The 21,615-nt window shown below is 35.6% G+C and overlaps 2 protein-coding genes across 8 annotated transcripts; one reads left to right on the top strand and one right to left on the bottom strand.

Moving 5' to 3' along the window:
• The first annotated feature begins 1,286 nt into the window (after nt 1–1,286).
• On the top strand, nt 1,287–5,454 carry LOC111987300 (G2/mitotic-specific cyclin S13-7). 3 transcript variants are annotated; one of them, XM_024019002.2, is made up of 9 exons: nt 1,287–1,593; nt 3,062–3,182; nt 3,282–3,336; nt 3,421–3,669; nt 3,762–3,887; nt 3,969–4,217; nt 4,298–4,459; nt 4,556–4,737; nt 4,859–5,454. In XM_024019002.2, the coding sequence occupies exons 1-9, from the start codon at nt 1,551–1,553 to the stop codon at nt 5,001–5,003; spliced, it is 1,332 nt and encodes a 443-aa protein (XP_023874770.1). In that variant the 5' UTR covers nt 1,287–1,550; the 3' UTR covers nt 5,004–5,454. The 3 variants fall into 3 exon arrangements, with proteins under 3 accessions (XP_023874770.1, XP_065615780.1, XP_065615779.1); XM_065759708.1 differs by lacking the exon at nt 1,287–1,593 and adding an exon at nt 2,048–2,345 and having other exon boundaries at nt 3,427–3,669; XM_065759707.1 differs by lacking the exon at nt 1,287–1,593 and adding an exon at nt 2,048–2,345.
• Nucleotides 5,455–5,847: 393 nt separating this feature from the next.
• LOC111987290 (molybdopterin synthase catalytic subunit) lies at nt 5,848–19,914 on the bottom strand. Of its 5 annotated transcripts, none has more exons than XM_024018986.2 (3): nt 19,762–19,914; nt 14,560–14,613; nt 5,848–6,756 (listed from the first exon to the last, which is right to left on the bottom strand). In XM_024018986.2, the coding sequence occupies exon 3, from the start codon at nt 6,620–6,622 to the stop codon at nt 6,014–6,016; it is 609 nt and encodes a 202-aa protein (XP_023874754.2). In that variant the 5' UTR covers nt 6,623–6,756; nt 14,560–14,613; nt 19,762–19,914; the 3' UTR covers nt 5,848–6,013. The 5 variants fall into 5 exon arrangements, with proteins under 5 accessions (XP_023874754.2, XP_065615777.1, XP_065615775.1 ...); XM_065759705.1 differs by having other exon boundaries at nt 5,848–6,691; XM_065759703.1 differs by lacking the exon at nt 19,762–19,914 and adding an exon at nt 15,224–15,617.
• Nucleotides 19,915–21,615: the final 1,701 nt, after the last annotated feature.

Below are 21,615 nucleotides of genomic sequence, written 5' to 3'. Positions count from 1 at the left end.
GTTTGGTAAATGCAAAAAATTTCTCTAAATTTTACCAAAATTCATTTCAACTCTTTAACTTTGTTTTTGTTTTTTTATCAGTCCTCTAATTTTCTAAAGTGTTCAATTTAGTCATCAATTAAACATGCATCTATCTATGTTGTTAACACCCCAAAATGATGCGATTTTGGTGTTTTTTTTAATATTTAACTTTTTTTTCTATTTTTTTATTAAAAATAGTTCAGAAATTTTAAAAAATTAAAATTAAAATTAAAAAAAAAAAAAAAAAAACCGTCGTACACAACTGAGACTAAATCTGAAAAAGAAGAAAAAAATCACCCAATTCCCCCTTAGTTGCTACAAGCTCATTGATTTTTAGATTTGTTCAACAATTGTTCTTAGATCCAAACCAAACCAAACCACCACACTCACCTCCATTTCCCTTCCCAAACCAAAATCCCCACCCAGTAGCAGCATGAAGCTACTACACCTAGCCAAAAAAAAAATCATGGCAACATTTTTTTAAAGAGACATGGCAACCTCTACATGTGGAAGATTAGTTGGTTCAGAGGCAAATATTAAAAAGCATAGATTAGACCTAAAATCTTTCATGATTTGTGGGATAATGTTTGCAGGTCTTTTGAAATTAGTTATTAGTTATTCTTGTATGATCACAGGAAAAGTTGTCAGGTTTATTTTCTACGTGTTCTTCAATTTCTTTCCCTTTTATTTTTTAATGGATGAGTACCCTTAGGACAATTGTTAATTATTTTAGGAAAATTCTGATACAAATTTTATAGAAAATATAAAAAGCTGTAAAAGAAATTAATTATATTTTTATTTTCTCATAAAAAGGTTCCAAAAATATTTCCCACAGAAAAAGATTTTTTTATTAGTTTACTTCTTTTTTTTTAATTTAGAAACTTTTTTTTTTTATAATTTAGAAACTTGAAGAATACAAAACTACATAGTTTTAAGTACATCATGGAAACTCACAAAACTTAGAGGAAGCGTTTTGTATTTTTGCCAAAATAGTTTTACTTTATTTTTATTTTAATGGGTCTTATTACTTTTAAAATTATGGGAGAGCGGGGTTGGGTTACTTTAACCCACGGCCCATTAAAAAACCCAAAAAGTACTAACCCAGCGGAAAGCCCCTAATGCTAACGGCTATAAAATTCCAAAACTTGAAGCCTGGGGTACTAAATAAGAGCCGTTGGATTTCACATCCATCTAACGGTTCAAATTCGATAAAGAAGTCGACCGTTGGGACTTGGCCTCGGTTCATATAAGTATTCCTCAAAATTCAAACCCTTCAAAGAGAAACACATTCACACAGAGCAAAAAAAAAACAAAACCAAATCCAAAAGTTTTATAGAAATTGAAAAAGATAGAGACTTTCAGAGAGAAATAGAGTGAGAGAGAGAGAATTGTGGTGGAACGAGGTGGCGACCCCAGACGGTGAAGGAGGAGAGACACGCAATAGTCGTCTCCAAGTGTTTTTTTCGTCGCTGTTGTCTAGCTTTGGAGGAGTTTTTCGCTATAATAATTCTCAAGAACAAGAGCAAGATATGGCTTCTAGAGCTCTTGTTCCTCTGCAACAACAACTCAAAGGTACTATATCCTTTTTAGTAAGATTTTTTTATTAGTTTACTTTTTTTTTTTTAATTTAGAAACTTTTTTTTTTTATAATTTAGAAACTTGAAGAATACAAAACTATATAGTTTTAAGTACATCTAATGGAAACTCACAAAACTTAGAGGAAGTGTTTTGCATTTTTGCCAAAATAGTTTTATTTTATTTTTATTTTAATGGGTCTTATTACTTTTAAAGTTATGGGAGAGCGGGCTTGGGTTACTTTAACCCATGGCCCATTAAAAAACCCAAAAGGTACTAACCCAGCGGAAAACCCCTAATGCTAACGGCTATAAAATTCCAAAACTTGAAGCCTGGGGTACTAAATAAGAGCCGTTGGATTTCACATCCATCTAACGGTTCAAATTCGATAAAGAAGTCGACCGTTGGGGCTTGGCCTCGGTTCATATAAGTATTCCTCAAAATTCAAACCCTTCAAAGAGAAACACATTCACACACAGCAAAAAAAACAAAACCAAATCCAAAAGTTTTATAGAAATTGAAAAAGAGAAACTTTCAGAGAGAAATAGAGTGAGAGAGAGAATTGTGGTGGAACGAGGTGGCGACCCCAGACGGTGAAGGAGGAGAGACACGCAATAGTCGTCTCCAAGTGTTTTTTTCGTCGCTGTTGTCTAGCTTTGGAGGAGTTTTTCGCTATAATAATTCTCAAGAACAAGAGCAAGATATGGCTTCTAGAGCTCTTGTTCCTCTGCAACATCAACAACTCAAAGGTACTATATCCTTTTTAGATTTCTAACCCAGTTCTGTTTTTTTGCTTTTCCTGATCTGTTAGCCACTATTGGGTTGAATCTGCATCTGGGTTTTCTTTTAACATATGTTCTTTTTTGGGATATGGAACAACTACGTTTTGAATCTGCGACTGGGTTTTCTTTTAAGGTTTTTGGTTGTGGGTTTCTTCATTATCTTCTTGAGTTATGTTGAATGATTTTGTGGAGAGCCATGTAGTGATAATTTCTTTGATTCTTTCTGAGTTCTTTTGAATTTTTCTTTTGCTCCTAACGTTTTAGGTTGAGAGATTTGATTAAAAGATACATCTTTGGAAAACAAGAAAGAATTAGATCCAAAACAGAAAGGATCATCTATATGATCTATCTGAATAAATGTTTGGTTTGTGGTAATTTACAATTTTGTGGGGATCTTTTGTTTTGTGCAAATTAGTGATTTTTCTTGACGGCTAATTGGGTTTTGCAAAATATAAGGTTTTCAATTTAAGATTTAACATAGTTGCTTGTAAATGTTCGGATATTTGTTGATGAGAAGCTCTCCTTGTTAATTGTTATCATTATAAATTGTATTTGGATCTCTTTGCTCAATTTGTATTTGGGCTATTTCAGGTTCTTATGTTTTTGCCCCCATAGCCTGGTATTTGTGTTCTAGCTTTTTCTTTTGAAAAGCCTTTTGATTTTGAGATTACTGGTATTTTCAGGTGAAGGAATGCAGAAGAATGTACCTGCAGAAGGAAGGACTAGGCGGGTTCTCCAAGATATTGGTAATATGGTTGCTGAGAGAGCTGTAGAAGTGAAGCTTCAAGCTCAGCCCATTGCAAGGTCTCTCTCTCTCTCTCTCTCTCTCTCTCTCTCTCTCTCACACACACACACACACATCACCTTGCTCACGTGCTTATATGTGTAATTCTTGTCTTGCAGGGCTTTTTGTACAGAACTAATTGCAAATGCACAAGCAGCAGCAGAGAAGAACAAGGTAGCATACCATTTATTTGAAACATATATGTTTTCAGTCAAGTCTTGAATACCAAATTAATAGATGTACTGAATTTGTGTGAAGTTGCAGAAACCAATTAAAGATGCTTTAGGTGCAGTAGCTGGATATGGGGTCGTTGTGAAGAAAGGCGGTGTAGCAACAAAGGTGGCGGCAGCTCAAAAGATTGTCAAGAAGCCTAATCCTGAGGAGGTGATTGTGATTAGCTCAGATGAAGAGGATGAGGGTAAATGTGCTGGTAGAAGAAAATCAAAGGATGGGCCTTCAAGGAAGAATGTGAAGACCCTCACTGCAATACTCACTGCTCGAAGCAAGGTAATTTTTGTATTTTAGGACCCCCATTGTGGTTTCTAATTGTTGATCATGTTCTGTTTCATTGTTTGTACTAAACTTGATTAACCTCACAGGCTGCTTGTGGAATCACCAAAAAGCCCAAGGATCTGATAGAAAACATCGATGCTGCTGATGTTGACAATGAATTGGCGGTGGCTGAATATGTGGATGAAATGTACAAGTTCTACAAAGAGACTGAGGTACTGTCTTTATACCTTCTGGCTCTCTCTCTCTCTCTCTCTCTCTCTCTCTGTGTCTAATGTTAGAATTTTCTGATGCAGGATTTGAGTCAAGTGCATGACTACATGATTAAGCAGACAGACATAAATGCTAAGATGAGATCAATCCTTGTAGACTGGTTGATAGAGGTTCATCGCAAATTTGAACTCACGCCAGAGACCTTGTATCTCACAATAAATATTGTGGATCGATTCCTTTCAATAATGGCGGTATCTAGGAGGGAACTTCAGTTGGTTGGAATCAGCTCAATGCTAATTGCAAGCAAGTATGAAGAGATTTGGGCACCAGAGGTAGGGATCAGTACATGCTCAATGATTTTGTTTTTAATGAAATGTTCTTTTGCCTAATCTTGGGTTTTCAAAATGTGCAGGTCAATGACTTTGTTTGCATTTCAGACAATGCCTATCTTAGGGAACAGATATTGGTCATGGAGAAAACAATCTTGGAAAAGCTGGAATGGTTAATGACAGTCCCAACTCCTTATGTTTTCCTTGTTCGATATATCAAGGCCTCTGTGCCATCTGATAAGGAGGTACACAAATTTTGTTGTGATCTTGAGAAATTTCATGTCTAACATTCTAATTGTAAGAGATAATCAGGACTATTATGTGATTATTATGATGTGTAGATGGAGAATATGGTGTTTTTCTTAGCTGAACTTGGTCTACTGCACTATCCTACTATAACTTCATACTGCCCTTCAAAGATTGCTGCTTCTGCTGTTTATGCTGCACGATGTACCCTTGACAACAGCCCTTTCTGGAATGAAACTCTAGAGCACTACACAGGCTATTCTGAATGCCAGCTAAAGTAAGACTAGATACTTATTGTTTTGTTAGTCAAAAGTACATAAGCTGATGAACATTAAGTTTATTATATGCATCTCTTTCCATGTACCACAATTGATGATGTTTACTTTGCAATGTAACAGGGATTGCGCAGAGCTCTTGGTAAGCTTACATTCTGTGGCTGCAGAAGGTAAGCTCAAGGCAGTGCATAGGAAATTCACAAGTTCAGATAGGGGTGCTGTTGCTCTTCTCACCCCAGCCAAAAGCCTGTCAAGCAAATCATCTTGAAGAACTTGAATTCAACTTAGATGATGGCATTAGTTACCAGTATGTCATGCCACTGTTGTTAATTGGCTGGCAATTGTCAATAGGGAGATCATTTTGCTGTTATGATCCGTCATTTAGCTTCTATTTGTTATTCTTTCTTCTTCACTTGTAGTTTGTAAAAACAAGTGTGGGACGCTTTTGTGTAATGATGATTACTAAAAGTACTTGTGGCCATCCTTCATTGTGATTAGTTTTACCAGGTGTTCTTTGCCTCTTCTATGTTTGGTTACTGAATGTCATGTAACCAATAACTTTTGGTGGGATGCATTTTCCTATCATAGTTGAGATGGTGTAAAGGCAATTTCCATTGTGTCAAATTGTGAGTCTTATTACTGACAACATGCTATCTTAACGGTTGTAAAAAAAAAAAAAGTAACAAAATTTTTTGTATGAGAATGTTCTTCTTGCATGGTTCAAATTCTTGTATGAAAGGTTTAAACAATGAAGAAATTTTTTTGCAGCCATGGCTTTTCTTATTCAAATTCAAAGAACTTTTCTGGTCCCCCCAAAATCACATCTTTTTACTAGGAGAAAAAAAAGTGGCTATAAAGAGCAGTGGCTAAGCATTGTGCCATGTTATTTCAGGATAGAGACCCCAAAAGAGATTCCCCCACGCACTACGTTTAAGACATATATTCCTAATCCAAACCGGCCTCCACCACCCAGTCCCAAAATTCTGTCAAAGTCACTCATGTGGACACACACAAAGGATGGGAAGAGAATCAAGAGATGCTATGTCTCCCACTTTCAAGGCGAAGTAACATTATAATAGTATGATGGGAAAAGAAAAATGATAATAAACAAATAAAGAAGAAGAAGAGATAAATTAATAATTGTCCCAAAAGCTTAAAATTGTTAGGAAGTGTTAAATTTATTCACTTAACCATTATTAGAAACCATTATTCTAATATAAAGTGATAAATTGCAAATGAATAGGATCTTCCCCATTCGGCCAAAAAAAGAAAAAGAAATTAGTCAACTTCACCGGAGCCTTCATGACGGGTGCTGTTGTTGGCAATTCCTTCTTCATTGACCTTAACCTTAGTCCCACAGCAGCCCTTCTTGTCATGCACCTCGGCCTCAACCTTTTTCCCGCAGCAGTCCCCATCCTTCTTTCCAAGCTCCAATCTCCTCTCTAGGAACTCTGAATTCTCCTTCCAGACCTCTCCATTAGCAAGAACCTCCTTCTTCCATATAGGAACCGTTGCCTTTAACTCATCAATCACATACTTACAAGCATCCAATGCATCAATTCGGTGAACAGATGAGATTGCAATGAAGACACTTGTTTCTCCCACTGGAACCGGCCCCAGCCGGTGAGCAACAGCAATGGAGTGGAGATTCCAGGATGATCTAGCAGATGAACAAATGGATTTAAGGTATCGGATTGCCATTGGTGTATATGCCTCATATCTTAGCTCCAAGACTACTTTTCCTTCAAAGGTGTCGCGTGTTGTGCCGGAAAATGTTGCTATTGCACCAGCTTGTGGGGCGCTTACATAGTTTATGTACTTGGCAAGGTCAATTGGATTATGCTCTTCCAAGATTTCCACTAAAGTTTTTTCCTCAGCAGCCATCATTTGAGGGACAGTTGGACTTATTCTGAGCTCTGAAGGATTAAGTAACTTATATTTCTTCACGTATATTTCCTAAGAGTAATACAAACGTGTGGTTCAATGGTCCAGATTCCAGAAGGATGGCAATATCAGCCACACTGTTTGCATAAGGAAACAAGGGGGAAAAATTGGTGTATGAATTTGGAATGTCAATATCATGACCCAAGCAACAAAACTTCAAAGAAAAAAAGGTTTAATGACATCATATTTGGAGAACTTTTTTTTTTATTATTATTTAAAATATATATATATATATACACACACACACACACACACACACATAAGCTAGCTTTGACTTCAAGGAGAGGACGAAGGGGAAGGACAGATTCGAAAGATGACCTCTTCATGAGGTGTAGTTCAATAGGAATAAGATTTTATTGTTTCTTCTTATGATAAGAAATATGGCACCAAGTAAAAAAGTAGTATGACAAAAGTTTAGCGTCCACATCAGAGATTCTTTGTTGAAAGTTAGAATAGGCAGTTTTCATCTTAACAGGCACATAATTAAGCCTTTCGGACCTTCTTCATAGTTCATAGAATTTATTCAAACTGGCATCCAGGCATAATCAGATCAAGTTGTAAATGGGAGAAAAAACTCTTACATGAAAATCCCTCATAAACTGAATTTGGCGTTCTGCATAAAATAAAAATACAGACCATATATATAGTTTGGATTTGGAAGAAACGCATTCTCTCTCACAACCTTTTTCGGTAACAAAATGAAACACTCACTTATAAAGGAACACGCCACCTAATATATGGAAGGGAAAATTCATGTATTAGTTCAAGAAGTTCAATTGAGGTAAAAAAAATGAAAACCTTGCATAGAGGTCAATAAGAAAAGTTCTGGCTTTAATAATCACTCTTGTTCAATGAGAAAGCATAATTTTGTCTTTAAACTGAAATCTCTCTGATGGTCAAGATGTAAAATTCAGAAAATGAAATTTGTTAAAAGTAAATTTTAGCATGCCGTGATTTTAGAACAGTCACAAAAGCCAACAGCATGCCATGATTTTAAAACAGTCGCTAAAGCCAACATGTCAATGTAGGCAATAAAGCCACTGAGACCATAGATGATTAAACTTCACAAGTGAATAGCAGAGATGTTACGTGAGTTTCTTAGCAATTTAACGAGGCACAAGACTAGATGGGGCTCCAATCAAAACTTTTCCTAATACAGAATTGAAGACAATGCTCACCTATAAGCAACAGTAATCACACTTTTGAAGACACCCATCAATTTGACATATACAACAGTTACATAGACATTTGATAAATGGCTTAAACCCAAAGTATTATATGTGTGTGTGTGTGTGTATTTCTTAACCAATAAAATAAGGTATGAAAATGCCCTAGAGTTCTTCAGCCAGTCACCAGTGCTTTGTCTATGTCATCTTTTGCAACTGAAACATTCAAAAACCCTACCAAGGCGTATTTTCAATATTACCTAAGAGTACAAGCAGACTGATGCAGGACAATGAACTCTAAGAGGGGGACTTGTGTTTGAGAAACAAAAATAAGAATAACACAAAGGACTAAGACCTATGAACCAACTAAGGTTTGCTTTAAATCAGCACAAAGCTTTGGAAAAGAAAAATTGAAACCAAGACTCACCAGTTCACCACCTTGAGTTGCTTGGAATCAACAAGTGTAGGAAAAGGATAGGAACCTATCAATCAGCACCTAGGCTTCCTTGGAATCATCACCAAAAACTCAGAAAATTCCAACTCAAATTTAATAAATCCCTGATCAACTATCTAATCCTGATTGTTCAGTCCATGGCCTTTTGATAGGCTCTCCAAATTACATCAACATGGAAGGAAAATAAACTAATGCCAAGAGTACATAGTAATACTTATTGCCCTGCCGTGTTGATCAATGTATAAAAAAAATATGTCCAGTTATAAAATATATATACCTAAAAATAAATTTTAATTAATTAATTAATTGTCGTATCCTATTCATGTCGTATTCTAGATTTTCAAGAAATGCTGTGTCGCCGTACTACATATCGTGTCCATATCTCCATGCAACATAGCATAGTATATGGAAATACAAATAAAATAAAATCTCTTTAACAGCATCAATCACAATTAATTAGGTCCAACAAAATCAATCAAATGGGTCTAATTTAGTGTCCACTCTAACTCTCCTGCAGTGGGAGACACTCAATTCCTATCAGTGTAGCTCATGTTGATATTAGATGGGTGGGAAACCTTGGGAGTGAGTGGGGCTTTTTTTTTCCCCACACAGGCCAAGTTAGGCTGAACTGTTTGTTTGTTTTTGTTTTGTTTTTTTTTTTTTTTTTTGATGACCTCTTCATGAGGTGTAGTTCAATAGGAATAAGATTTTATTGTTTCTTCTTATGATAAGAAATATGGCACCAAGTAAAAAAGTAGTATGACAAAAGTTTAGCGTCCACATCAGAGATTCTTTGTTGAAAGTTAGAATAGGCAGTTTTCATCTTAACAGGCACATAATTAAGCCTTTCGGACCTTCTTCATAGTTCATAGAATTTATTCAAACTGGCATCCAGGCATAATCAGATCAAGTTGTAAATGGGAGAAAAAACTCTTACATGAAAATCCCTCATAAACTGAATTTGGCGTTCTGCTTAAAATAAAAATACAGACCATATATATAGTTTGGATTTGGAAGAAACGCATTCTCTCTCACAACCTTTTTCGGTAACAAAATGAAACACTCACTTATAAAGGAACACGCCACCTAATATATGGAAGGGAAAATTCATGTATTAGTTCAAGAAGTTCAATTGAGGTAAAAAAAATGAAAACCTTGCATTGAGGTCAATAAGAAAAGTTCTGGCTTTAATAATCACTCTTGTTCAATGAGAAAGCATAATTTTGTCTTTAAACTGAAATCTCTCTGATGGTCAAGATGTAAAATTCAGAAAATGAAATATGTTAAAAGTAAATTTTAGCATGCCGTGATTTTAGAACAGTCACAAAAGCCAACAGCATGCCATGATTTTAAAACAGTCGCTAAAGCCAACATGTCAATGTAGGCAATAAAGCCACTGAGACCATAGATGATTAAACTTCACAAGTGAATAGCAGAGATGTTACGTGAGTTTCTTAGCAATTTAACGAGGCACAAGACTAGATGGGGCCCCAATCAAAACTTTTCCTTATACAGAATTGAAGACAATGTTCACCTATAAGCAACAGTAATCACACTTTTGAAGACACCCATCAATTTGACATATACAACAGTTACATAGACATTTGATAAATGGTTTAAACCCAAAGTATTATATGTGTGTGTGTATGTGTATTTCTTAACCAATAAAATAAGGTATGAAAATGCCATAGGGTTCTTCAGCCAGTCACCAGTGCTTTGTCTATGTCATCTTTTGCAACTGAAACATTCGAAAACCCTACCAAGGCATATTTTCAATATTACCTAAGAGTACAAGCACAGACTGATGCAGGACAATGAACGAGGGGGACTTGTGTTTGAGAAACAAAAATAAGAATAACACAAAGGACTAAGACCTATGAACCAACTAAGGTTTGCTTTAAATCAGCACAAAGCTTTGGAAAAGAAAAATAGAACCCAAGACTCACCAGTTCACCACCTTGAGTTGCTTGGAATCAACCAGTGTAGGAAAAGGATAGGAACCTATCAATCAGCACCTAGGCTTCCTTGGAATCATCACCAAAAACTCAGAAAATTCCAACTCAAATTTAATAAATCCCTGATCAACTATCTAATCCTGATTGTTCAGTCCATGGCCTTTTGATAGGCTCTCCAAATTACATCAACATGGAAAGAAAATAAACTAATGCCAAGAGTACATAGTAATACTTATTGCCCTGCCGTGCTGATCAATGTATAAAAAAAATATGTCCAGTTATAAAATATATATACCTAAAAATAAATTTTAATTAATTAATTAATTGTCGTATCCTATCCGTGTCGTAATCTAGTTTTTCAAGAAATGCTGTGTCGCCGTACTACATATCATGTCCATATCTCCATGCAACATAGCATAGTATATGGAAATACAAATAAAATAAAATCTCTTTAACAGCATCAATCACAATTAATTAGGTCCAACAAAAGCAATCAAATGGGTCTAATTTAGTGTCCACTCGAACTCTCCTGCAGTGGGAGACACTCAATTCCTATCAGTGTAGCTCATGTTGATATTAGATGGGTGGGAAACCTTGGGAGTGAGTGGGGCTTCTTTTTTTCCCCACATGGACCAAGTTAGGCTGAACCGTTTGTTTGTTTTTTTTTTTTTTTTGATGGGTCAGGTTGAGTAATGGGTGAACTGGGATTGGAGTTTTTCCCCCCTTCTAAAAGGTCAGGTTGAAGGGACTGGGGATCGTTAATGGGTTTGGTTTTAATCTCTAGAAAATGGATTTTAAGGGCTTGGTGGTGGTGGTGGTGGCGGCAGCTAGTCAGCCTCTTCAGTGGGCTTTGACAATGCCCAAAGATGTTTGGGATGTGTGGCTTTGTGGTCAAAGTCAACAGCGGTGCAATGGGTCAATGACAGAGCTTCAATTTGGTATTTCAGCCGACATGTTCACAAGATTGTGATTACATGAATCAGTAAATCTTCGCATACCCAGATCGTATCTGATTGGGGCTGCCTGTTAATGTGAGTTGTCGAATCAAGAAACCAAGTTTAAGCTTGGTTGCTGCTGATGGTTTGGGTGGTGCCCAAGAGTCTGAGTCATGAGCTTACACTGGTTGGGTCTTCCTGGGACAAGTGGGTTGTTAGTGCTGACAGATATAGGATGATAAGTCTTTTATGGTTTTGTCCGGCTACGAGGGTTTATTTGGGAAAGAATAACACATTGTTGAATAAGACATTTGAGGTTCAAAATCTCGCCTACACCAAAAAAAAAAAAAAAAAAAGTTGTTATTTTGGTCTAAAGATGATGATAAAAAGCAATCATCATAGCGCAGCCACAAGTTGATTTCTATCTTATCTATCAGGGGGAAAAAAAACCAAATCGTTGAAAGGCAACAATTGCGGCTTAAGGAAGTTTCGGTGGTTGGGGTGAGAGTGATATCTTTGGCTTCCACGGTAGTGGTTTTATTGTTGATGTGGTTGCTATTTGGAGATGAAAGGGTGACCAGGGTGGTGGGATTTGAGTAGGTTGGGGTGATTTTGGGTTTATCGGCATGGGTCAACTGATATTATTGTTATGAGTGATGGTGTCTTGGATGTTGGTGTCAAAGGAGGAGATATCTCATATATCGGATATGTATCCTCCATTTCACGTACAATGTGTGAGTCTGTGGCACCCACACACAATAAGGAGGTTGCATATATCCAAGACATGAGATAATTATTGGTGTCGAAGACAGGCAACTGATGGATCAATGTTTGTTTGCTCTAATACCAAAATTGATGTAGAACAAAAAACTCTAAAAGGGGACTTGTGCTTGAGAAACAAAAAGAAGAACAAAACAAAAGGATAGGATCTAAAAATCAATTTCTAGGAGGAATGAGCTCTAGCTAAAGTGACACCTCCTTCCCTTGCAAGTGCTAAGTGGAGGATGGATGAGGTTGTGGATTCAACATCCACTGGAGGTTGAGATTGTGGATTCAAAATCCACCAAATAGGTATGTAACTTAGCAGTAATAATAAAAGCAACTTTTTTTTGGTAAATTACACACACCCAATGGTGGAGCCAGAATTTTAGTTTATAGGGGCAAAATTAAAATAGAATATAGAAAACTAATTATCAACTAATATTATAATTAATTAATCAAAAATTTAATGGCTGTAAGAAGTATAATATAAATGTGAACTATAATTGAAATCAGGACTAAATTTTTCCAAATTTAGAACAATATTTGGAAAATCCTTTTCAATACAAGTTCATTTAGGATTAAATTGGGACTTAATATAATTTAATTATGGACATGTTTCGTGACAATATCAAATAGCTATAGGTATATATTATGAATTTCATATGATTAAAAAAAATATATGTATATATATTGTATTAACTTAAATGATTGATTTAAATATAAGAATTTTAAAATGTAACTCGGTATGTAAAGAGCAAATTGAAATTTAATAACTTTTAAAAAGGAAAATATAATCTATAAATCCAAATACAACTCAATGACATTACTTTATTATGGAAATAATTTTAAGAGAGATCAAGCATTGAAATATAACTTCAATGTATATCACGTTTCCTTTTATAGGTGGACAATATGGAGGATTTTTTTTTTCCCTTAGAGAAGTCAGTCAAACAGTTTCTTAGGGGAAGGGACAAGAAGCTTACAAAGAAAACACGGTAAATAATTTTTTGGGAAGGGTCAGGTAGGGTCAGGCCCAGAACATCATTCTCCACCTAGACTTATAAGAGGAGGTACCAGTTGAGCTAGAGCTCCTTGGAGAGGCCATTCAAAAAATAATATTACAAAAGAAGATTTCAACTAGATGAAGGATTCTCTTAACCTAGACCACAAATCATAAGATTGTAAGCCATTGAGTCAATAAAAGTGAATTAGTAAGTATTCCACAATTCATTTAGGCTCTGGTTGTTTTGTTGTAAAACATTTTTTATGTAAAAATGTTTTCAATTGAAAATGTTTTCTTTTCTGGTTTTCAGTTGCATTCCTAAAAATGCTCTGAAAAATATTTCCAGGTGTTTGGTATGACATTTATTTCCTAATTTGGGAGTGTGCCTATTGAGGACTTTCGAGGGATTTGCAAAACCAACATAAGTACTGCATAAATATGGTGCTAATTTGTGTACTCAAATGCTAATAAAAAAAAAAATCAGCTAAGAATACATTAGGGATGTCTAAAGACCAAATCAACCCGCGACATAGTGATTTCTTTTAATTTTTTTGTTTGCAACATGTGGGATCCTCAAGAAGAAAAAAATATTGAGAACCTGAAAGATAATTAAGGCAACTATAAGGATGAAGAGGGAAGAGGAACAAAAAAAGAGAGGGAGGGGGAGGGGGGGGGGGTGTTGAGGAACAAAAAAGGTACAATGACTAGTAAAAACATTTTTAAAAAAGAAGAAGATATTAGCAACGAAAACTCCAAGATGTATGCAATATTCATGTAATAAACGTGATTCCAGGACCATGGGCATGGATATCTGCAACATGCCTTTTATCAAACACATACCATACAGCTTGTCCAATGATGAGGACAAGGAAGAGCTCAAGGAAAAAGAAGATTAAATATACAAAGATTCAAGAATTGTGGTCTAGTTTTGATGTCGGACCTTCTTTGCACCTTTGATAGGTCATTTTAGTTATTAGCATTGAGTCTTTTAGGTTGAGAAGCTGCTGATTAAGGTCTATTAGAATAAGGGAAATTTGGTAATTTCTAGAAATCTGGAAAGGGCTAGAAAGGCCTGTCCTTGCCCGTACCAAAGGCCCATTAGTCTTATTTTATGTTTACGTATTATTAAGTCTTTTATTTAATTATTATTAGTATTTCTATTCATTCTAGGAATAGGTTATTTAGAGTCCAAGTCCTACTAGGAAAATGATAACTATAGCCCCTATATAGAGGCTCTTTTGTAATCATGTTATTTCAGAATATTTTGATTAAATAACATTCAGCAACTTATTTTAAGCTTGCCAAGGAACCCTGTGTGATTGCCTAGTGTTTTATTTATGTTATTTTCTGTTATCCCCTGTTTAAGCCCCGAGAAGCCGTCAACATTTATTCTTTTTTAACCTAAACTCTTAAACAATAATCCTTATTAGTGCTAAACTTTCTTAATGGTCCTGCATCATCCAACTAAGGACAAGAGAAGCATAGTTTTGCTTCAGAAGAAGTTCTGTCAGATGTCACTTAAAATTTTTTGCAGTTTTAGGATATCAATGATGTACACACAATCAAACAGATTCTATTTCAGCTAATGATGAAAAGATCACATACCTTTAGCAATGAAGCCTAATATCACAAAACTTGGGGATCCATCGAAGCACACGCCTATACCAACAGAAATACTCAAGTTAATTAACTATACAAAGAAGGCAAAGCATAAGTAGTACAAAACCAATTCAAAACATATAAGCACTAGAGACTTGATAAAAAGAAGGCAGTTGCGCAAACCCAATGAACAATATATGCTCACAATTATTGTCAATTGAAGGTACTTATATGTTCTTTAGGCTAACACAAAATAAGGGCAAGAAGAAATGGTAACACCCCAAAAAATGAACTACATAAAAGGTAATGGCCCCAACCACCCAAACACACCAAATCCTACCTTCCATGGATCATACTGATAATTTTCTAAATATATAAATATTAAAAAATTATTGAATTATGAGCAGACTTTCTGCACTTTCATTAGGCATAAACATAATGCAGCTTAAAGTGCACCAGTTTAATAAAATATCCTGAATGGAAATAATCATGGAAGAACAAAATGCAAATGCAAGCAGCCAATATTTGGAATATGGAGCGAGAAAACAAAAACCAAAACAATTAGGAATTGCAGGGTAAGTTTAACAACTATAGAACATAAAGGCACAGTATATAGTTTAAAAATTACTTGCAACTAGATGGGAACTACTATAAAAATAGCAAACAACACCTTTTTCTTCTTTTTTCAGGGGCTAAAATGAACAAGACCAAGTAGAATATGGGCACAAATAGAGATCCTTGTATCAATTAATGATACAGGTTTGCCATTTGATCATGATTTACTAACTAGTAAATAATGAGTACAACTGGGCACCACAAAACTTGAAGTAAGATCCGCCAACCAATTTTCAGGCCTGACACCAAGTAATGAGTTGAAACCTAATTTCTTTCATGTTGATTGTTTCAACTAAAAATTATTAAGTCCTATACACAACTGGGTAAACATATCTCAATTGCTTTGCCAGTTGGCCCCAGCTATAGAATGATGCATTATTAATGTATTAGAGAAAGTACCTCTAGAGAGGCTAATAGGTCGGTATGAAAAAAAAAAAAAAAAGAGAACCCACACCTGTAATCAAATTATGAGAGACTATTGAGATGGTTCAGCTACAAGTCAGAGCATACTAATCCACCTAAAAGTAACCTCACTAATTATGATAAATTATAAATTTACAACATATGTATGAAATGCATATTAGTGAACTGTACTACAAAACTCAACCGTGGTCAGATGAATTCAGGTATGTGATAAATCACACTGATAGCTTTCTACAGATATCAGGGGGCAAATTGGATATTTCACCATCTACTTGCACTGTGCATTAACAATACTACCACATAACAAAGTTCAGTTTACTGTTCCATGCTAAAAACAAATGCACTGCTCTCTGTTTATTTAGCACCAGTCCACAAGCACATTATAACAGGCAGCCAATATTGATAGTGAAAACTAGAAAATAAAGTATTTTACAAGAGTTCACAGCCTTAAGACTAACTCTGCTCATGTAAACTCCACTAATATCCAAGCAGAATTGATCATAAAAACAATTATCTCACTGAATAGTAGTAAGTATTTCAGTGAGATATGACAAGGCCGAAAGTGCCAAAAGAACAAAAATAAAAAAAAACTCACACACACATATGGCAATGAAATTTTTGAAGTTCTAAAAAAATGAGTTGTATCTTTTAATGTTCAATGACCATGTTGCCAGAATCTGCAATTTGTTTGCTTAGCAATAAAGGAAAAATGAGGAAAACATTCTTTTTAAAATAACAAAAGAAATAGACAAAGACTCAATCATACATACCTAAAGCAATAAACAGCAGAAGGTGCAAACTGAAATACATGAACAAATAAATCAAAATTAATTGCATCTAAAAACCATTATAATACAGAACAGTACTTGACCCCATTAAAGTATCTAACTCCATATAAAGATATCACTATCAGAAATTCACTATCCATCACTCAATCAAGGAAAACAGATCATAAAAAGTAAAACTAAAAATTTCTTCCACTGGACCCCACTTTAATAGGCTCAACATCATAGCCATTTCTTGCATCAGCAAATACTTCAGCCTCCAACTCTGGTTCATCAAGTGAAAGACATGCAGTCTCAAGCATGCCAGCACCCTCAAACGATTCAAAAGCATCTCCTCCCACATCCCACATTTTGTTCTCTCCTTGCATGTATTGTGGACTTCTTCTTGACAAGAGACGAAGATTGGTATGCACAAATAGTAAATCTTCAGCAAATTTTGCATCTATATTGTTCCTCTTGATCGAATTTATGAACGAATATGTACTCCAATTCCTCTCACAGCAAGATAAGGAACAAGGTTGTCCAAGTAGTTTTATGGCTAAACTTTGTAGTTTGGGCACTGAAGACCCATGGACAATCCACCAAATCTTTGGATCCATGATTCCTCTATCATGCGAGGAATCATGATCTCCAAACTTATCATACTTAGCTGCAAACTTTGCAAACTCAGTATTGACCTTTGTTCGCTCCTCAATATCTGGAAAATATCTTTTCATACATTTGTTCCTTTCACGAGAAATTTCTGCATCCCTATGGGGTGCAACACGGTTAGGAGCCTCATCAAGCCACATTCTGCTATAGTACCTAGAAAACAAGAAATGATAGCTCCTTGTAAGAAATCAATATAATACACTTATCCTTAGAGTATTGATCTAATTATGATTATAAAACCTAACAAACATTAAGCATATTGGAGCTCAGAATTCACCTGGGGTTCAATGAATGTGCCAAGCAATGAAGAGGTGTGTGACTTTTGTCCCACCCATCAACTAGTATTTTGTGCACTGCAGAATAAAAGGTTGAATCCTCATCTTCCTGTGTCCCTTCATGTTGATATATAGCCACATTTACTCTTTCAATTGTCGAGTCCCACATATCATATACACAATGAAGAGAAGGCTTCTCTGCAATAGCAACCCTTAGCATTTGATATATGGGATCAATAAATGAAAGTATGTAATCAATCTTTTCCCACCATAAGTGATCTAGTACTTTTTCCTTCACAAATTGTGCCTTTTGAACACTATCAACTTCCAAACAAGCCCATCTATCACTATTAACCATGTTCTCAAGGTCGCTTTTAATGAGTTTAAACCTTTTGAGCAAGACAATCATTGTGGCAAAGCGTGTATCTGCTATTGCAAGCATCTTCAAATTAGCAAACAGTTCAAAGATGACTGTTCTCATTGAGTGATGCATAATGAAATTTTTTACTACCATAGCATCTGCAATAATTGTTGTAATCCACCTACATTCATCATATGTAACATCTTTAGCCTCAGTGTCTTTTGCTTCACATAAATTTTTTATAACAAGATTGATGCTTTCAACCACGCACGGCGTCCAAAAAATATGTGGATATTGGGCCTCAACAAGCATTCCAGCAGCCCTACAAACAGGGGCATTGTTTGTTATCACTTGAACCACATTTTGGGGTCCAACCTCAGCAATGGTCTCCATAATCAAAACAGCAAGAAAATTTTCATCCTCATTTTTACCTTCACAGTGAATGGCTCTCAAAAAAATTGGCCAATCTTCAGTTACTGCCATTAAACTTACAAATGGTTGCTCTTGTTCGTCAGTCCATCCACCAATTACGATACTTACACCCTTCTCCTTCCATGTGTTTTTGATGGGTTCCAACAACCTCTCAATATTTGCTTTCTCTTTTTGAAGAAGTGTTGTCTTCAACATATTGATATCAGGGGGACAATAATTACTGATTAGATTTTCAGCAGCAAAAGAATATGCGCTTACGTAGTATGGATTTCGAGCAAATTGAAACGGCAAGCCCTCTGAATAGAACATCTTGGAAATCATAGCATCTAAGTGTTCCTTAGCCTCAAGAGTCGACGATTTCCCTACAATTGCACATTCTACGGCCTTTCTTTTCTTTGGCTCTAAACTCTCCTGCCTAGATGAACCAATGGCAGATGCCCCAATGCCAGAACATGCACTAGAAGACCATGAGGTTGCATTAAAAGGAGGAGGCGGCGGCGGTGGTGGCGGCGGCGGTGGCGGCGGTGGCAGTAGCAAAGGAACCAGTTCAAGGGGATTTTTTCTAACCTTCAGTTCGGCTTGATCCACTACCACTCTTTGCATTTCTTGAATATCTTGAGGTGTCACTTTGGAGCATCCTCGAATTCCTTGACCCGGTATTTTTAGCAAGTGAGACTTAACTCTAGTATACGACCCTTTAAAAATCAACTGACAATAACTGCATTGGAATTTACAATTCCCTCCCCCTACACCTATCTTGTCTATTTTTGTTACATACTTCCAAAGCGGGGAAATATCATCCTCAGCCGTGGGAGTGCTACTACCAGCAACACAAGTCATGTTCCTAAAACAATAGGTACAAGTTAATCCATTGACAACCAACTACACCATAAACATCAGACACAAACATTCACAAGCAACAATTAGAAACACAAATACTCCTCTATACCAAATTGTTAGTCCTCTATTCTATTTCAGGATGCCCAAAATGTAGTCTTCTTCGAAAAGCTAATAAATAAATTTCCTGACTACCCTTTTTACTTCATTCAAAAAGTGAATACCTCTCTTCCACTATAAATTAAAGAGGGTAAGTTTTCGAAAAGCATATCTTTTCATTAAAAAGGCATTGCATTAAACAATGTCCCCTTTAAAAATTTGAACTTTCTAAACTTGACCAACAATAGGGAGCAATCCTTAAGAGCTCCCGTCATACTTGGTAAAGCGGCTAAAAACACATGATAATTGGCAAATTTAGAGCTCCATAGAGCTATATTCACATCGTTTCAATCGTTCCAGAATGCATTAAGCATTGCTTCCGAATTCTAAATCTACTGCATAGAATTTTGGGTCCTCCACCACCAACAACAACAACAACAACAGCAACAACAAGTTCTAAATTGACTAATTTTCATACCATGAATCATGCTCCTGAATTGACAACTCTAAGAACAAATTTTATCAACTCAATTCAGAATTTCTAGTGGTATTGAGAGAGAAAGAATGCGTTTTTCTCGGATGGGTATCACAAACTTTAAGAAAAGAAATATTACAACATAGTATTAAGATACAGAGACTCAAATCGAAATTGAACGATGTACACAATAGAGAGTAGCTAAAAATTTGTAGAAAGAAAAATGAAAGAGAAGTCAGAAATAACATAAATCACCTTTAAAGGGTTTTGTCTTCTTCTTTTCAAGTGCTTGAGTGAGTCCAGCAGAAATGTTAAGGGTTTCGTTTTCCACTCATAAACCTCGCTACTTCAAGCGCCTATTTTTTTTTTCTTTTTCTTTTTTAACGCCTTCTATAATTCTATTAGTATTATATGGGAGTTTATGAAATAGACCCAGTTTTATTTTCTATTATTTTATAAAAGGCACTCGTATTTTACTTTAATTACAATAAAGTGCATACCCTTTTTCCAATGTTCCACTGTCAGGTGGAGTTGACTTCCGAGGGTATCTTTGGGAACGGATATAGATTAGCATTTAAGGACATATTTTGGGAGGCAGAGAAGAGAGCGGGGAAAGTTCCCTCCAATTATAAAAAGGTAGCATAACAATCGGATTAAGGGTGTCTCGTCCCGCCGCAAGAAGGGTGGCCTAGTGGTAAGGTTCCCGTGCACATGCATAATGATTCCTCATTCGAACCCTAGCAAATATTGGAGATAGAAGGTAGGAGTACTCATGCGTCGCACCCTGTCCTGCTAGCTCTCTTAGGGTGTTAGGGTGAGATCTGTGACACCCCAGTCACAATAACTATAACTCAATTCAACATTCTCTAGCAGAAGGTGTCTCTTTAGTCATGCCCAAGAAGATGAGTCACGCATGGTCGTCCTGCCCCCCCGCCCCCCTGAAGGGTGAGTATTTTTTTTTTTTTTTTTTCACAGAGTAGGGCTCTTTATGATGAAGAGAACTCGTGTAAAGCTGTAGAGTAAGGTGGGTTTGATTCATTTGAGGCGAGTTGTAGGTATTTAACCATCCTTGTTGAATTGGCAAAATTAGGTATTTAGTCGCTTATGTTGAATTGGCAAAATAATGTAAGATTTTAACTCGTATAATGTTTTGGTGCAAATTTGAAAAATATTTGGGGGGTTTGCGGAACAATATTAAATTCAAAACTCTTAATAGCGAAATCAACATAAATTGAGTACTCCTAGTACCGACATATGCTTATGTTGCTAGCAATTCCAGAATCCATATTGATGAGCTGAAAGGGACAACACTTTTGTACGTGATAGAGGCATAACAATGGAAATAATGAAAAAGAAAAAGTTATGTAGTTGGACAGTGTACTTTATACATTTTAATTTGGACCATGGATGCAAACCAACTTTCGATACACAATAGTGAAAGGATTTTTTTTGTTAAATATTTGTCCTTATCACCAAACCATAGTTAGAATTTAGTCAAGAAATCTTCTCAAAATTTAGAATATTTTGTTATTGTTATTAATGGAAGAACTAAAATATTGATTTTTTTCAAATATCAAGGGAAGAAAGTATTATTTTGTTTGTTGTGGAATATCATCCCCCAACCTCAAGGAATATTTGTGTAATTTATCATCTCTTTTATACCAATCCATTTCACTATTTTTGAATTCTTACTATTTCCTATCCCGCACTTGGAAACCACGAGTATAGTAAGTTTATTAAATTTCTGATAATTATTATTTTTTTCTTGTTTTATCAAATAATTTTTCTTTGTCCTTCTCAAAAATATATATATATATATATATATATATACATTTCTTTGTCATTTTGTTATCATTAGATGGCAAGTCACAACAATTAACAAGAGGATCGCTTTCTGAAAATGTAAGATGAGACACTTTTGTCTCTTGTGGATGCTTTGAAGAGAGAAATAGCTGCACTCTCATTCAGAGGTGTTGGCTCAATTTTAATTCAATCCAAGTCTATATGTTCTTAAGAGCCCCAGTATATGACTAATTGGCAAAAGCTTGAGGAAACCTTCATTCTCATTACTTTTTGAATTTTAGACACCAATTTTCTTTTTACAGGTTC

The sequence above is a fragment of the Quercus suber genome, unplaced genomic scaffold, assembly GCF_002906115.3.
Source record: "Quercus suber isolate HL8 unplaced genomic scaffold, Cork oak 2.0 scaffold_339, whole genome shotgun sequence".
NCBI classification, from domain to species: Eukaryota; Viridiplantae; Streptophyta; class Magnoliopsida; order Fagales; family Fagaceae; genus Quercus; species Quercus suber.
This window is presented reverse-complemented; position numbering and strand designations above follow the sequence as displayed.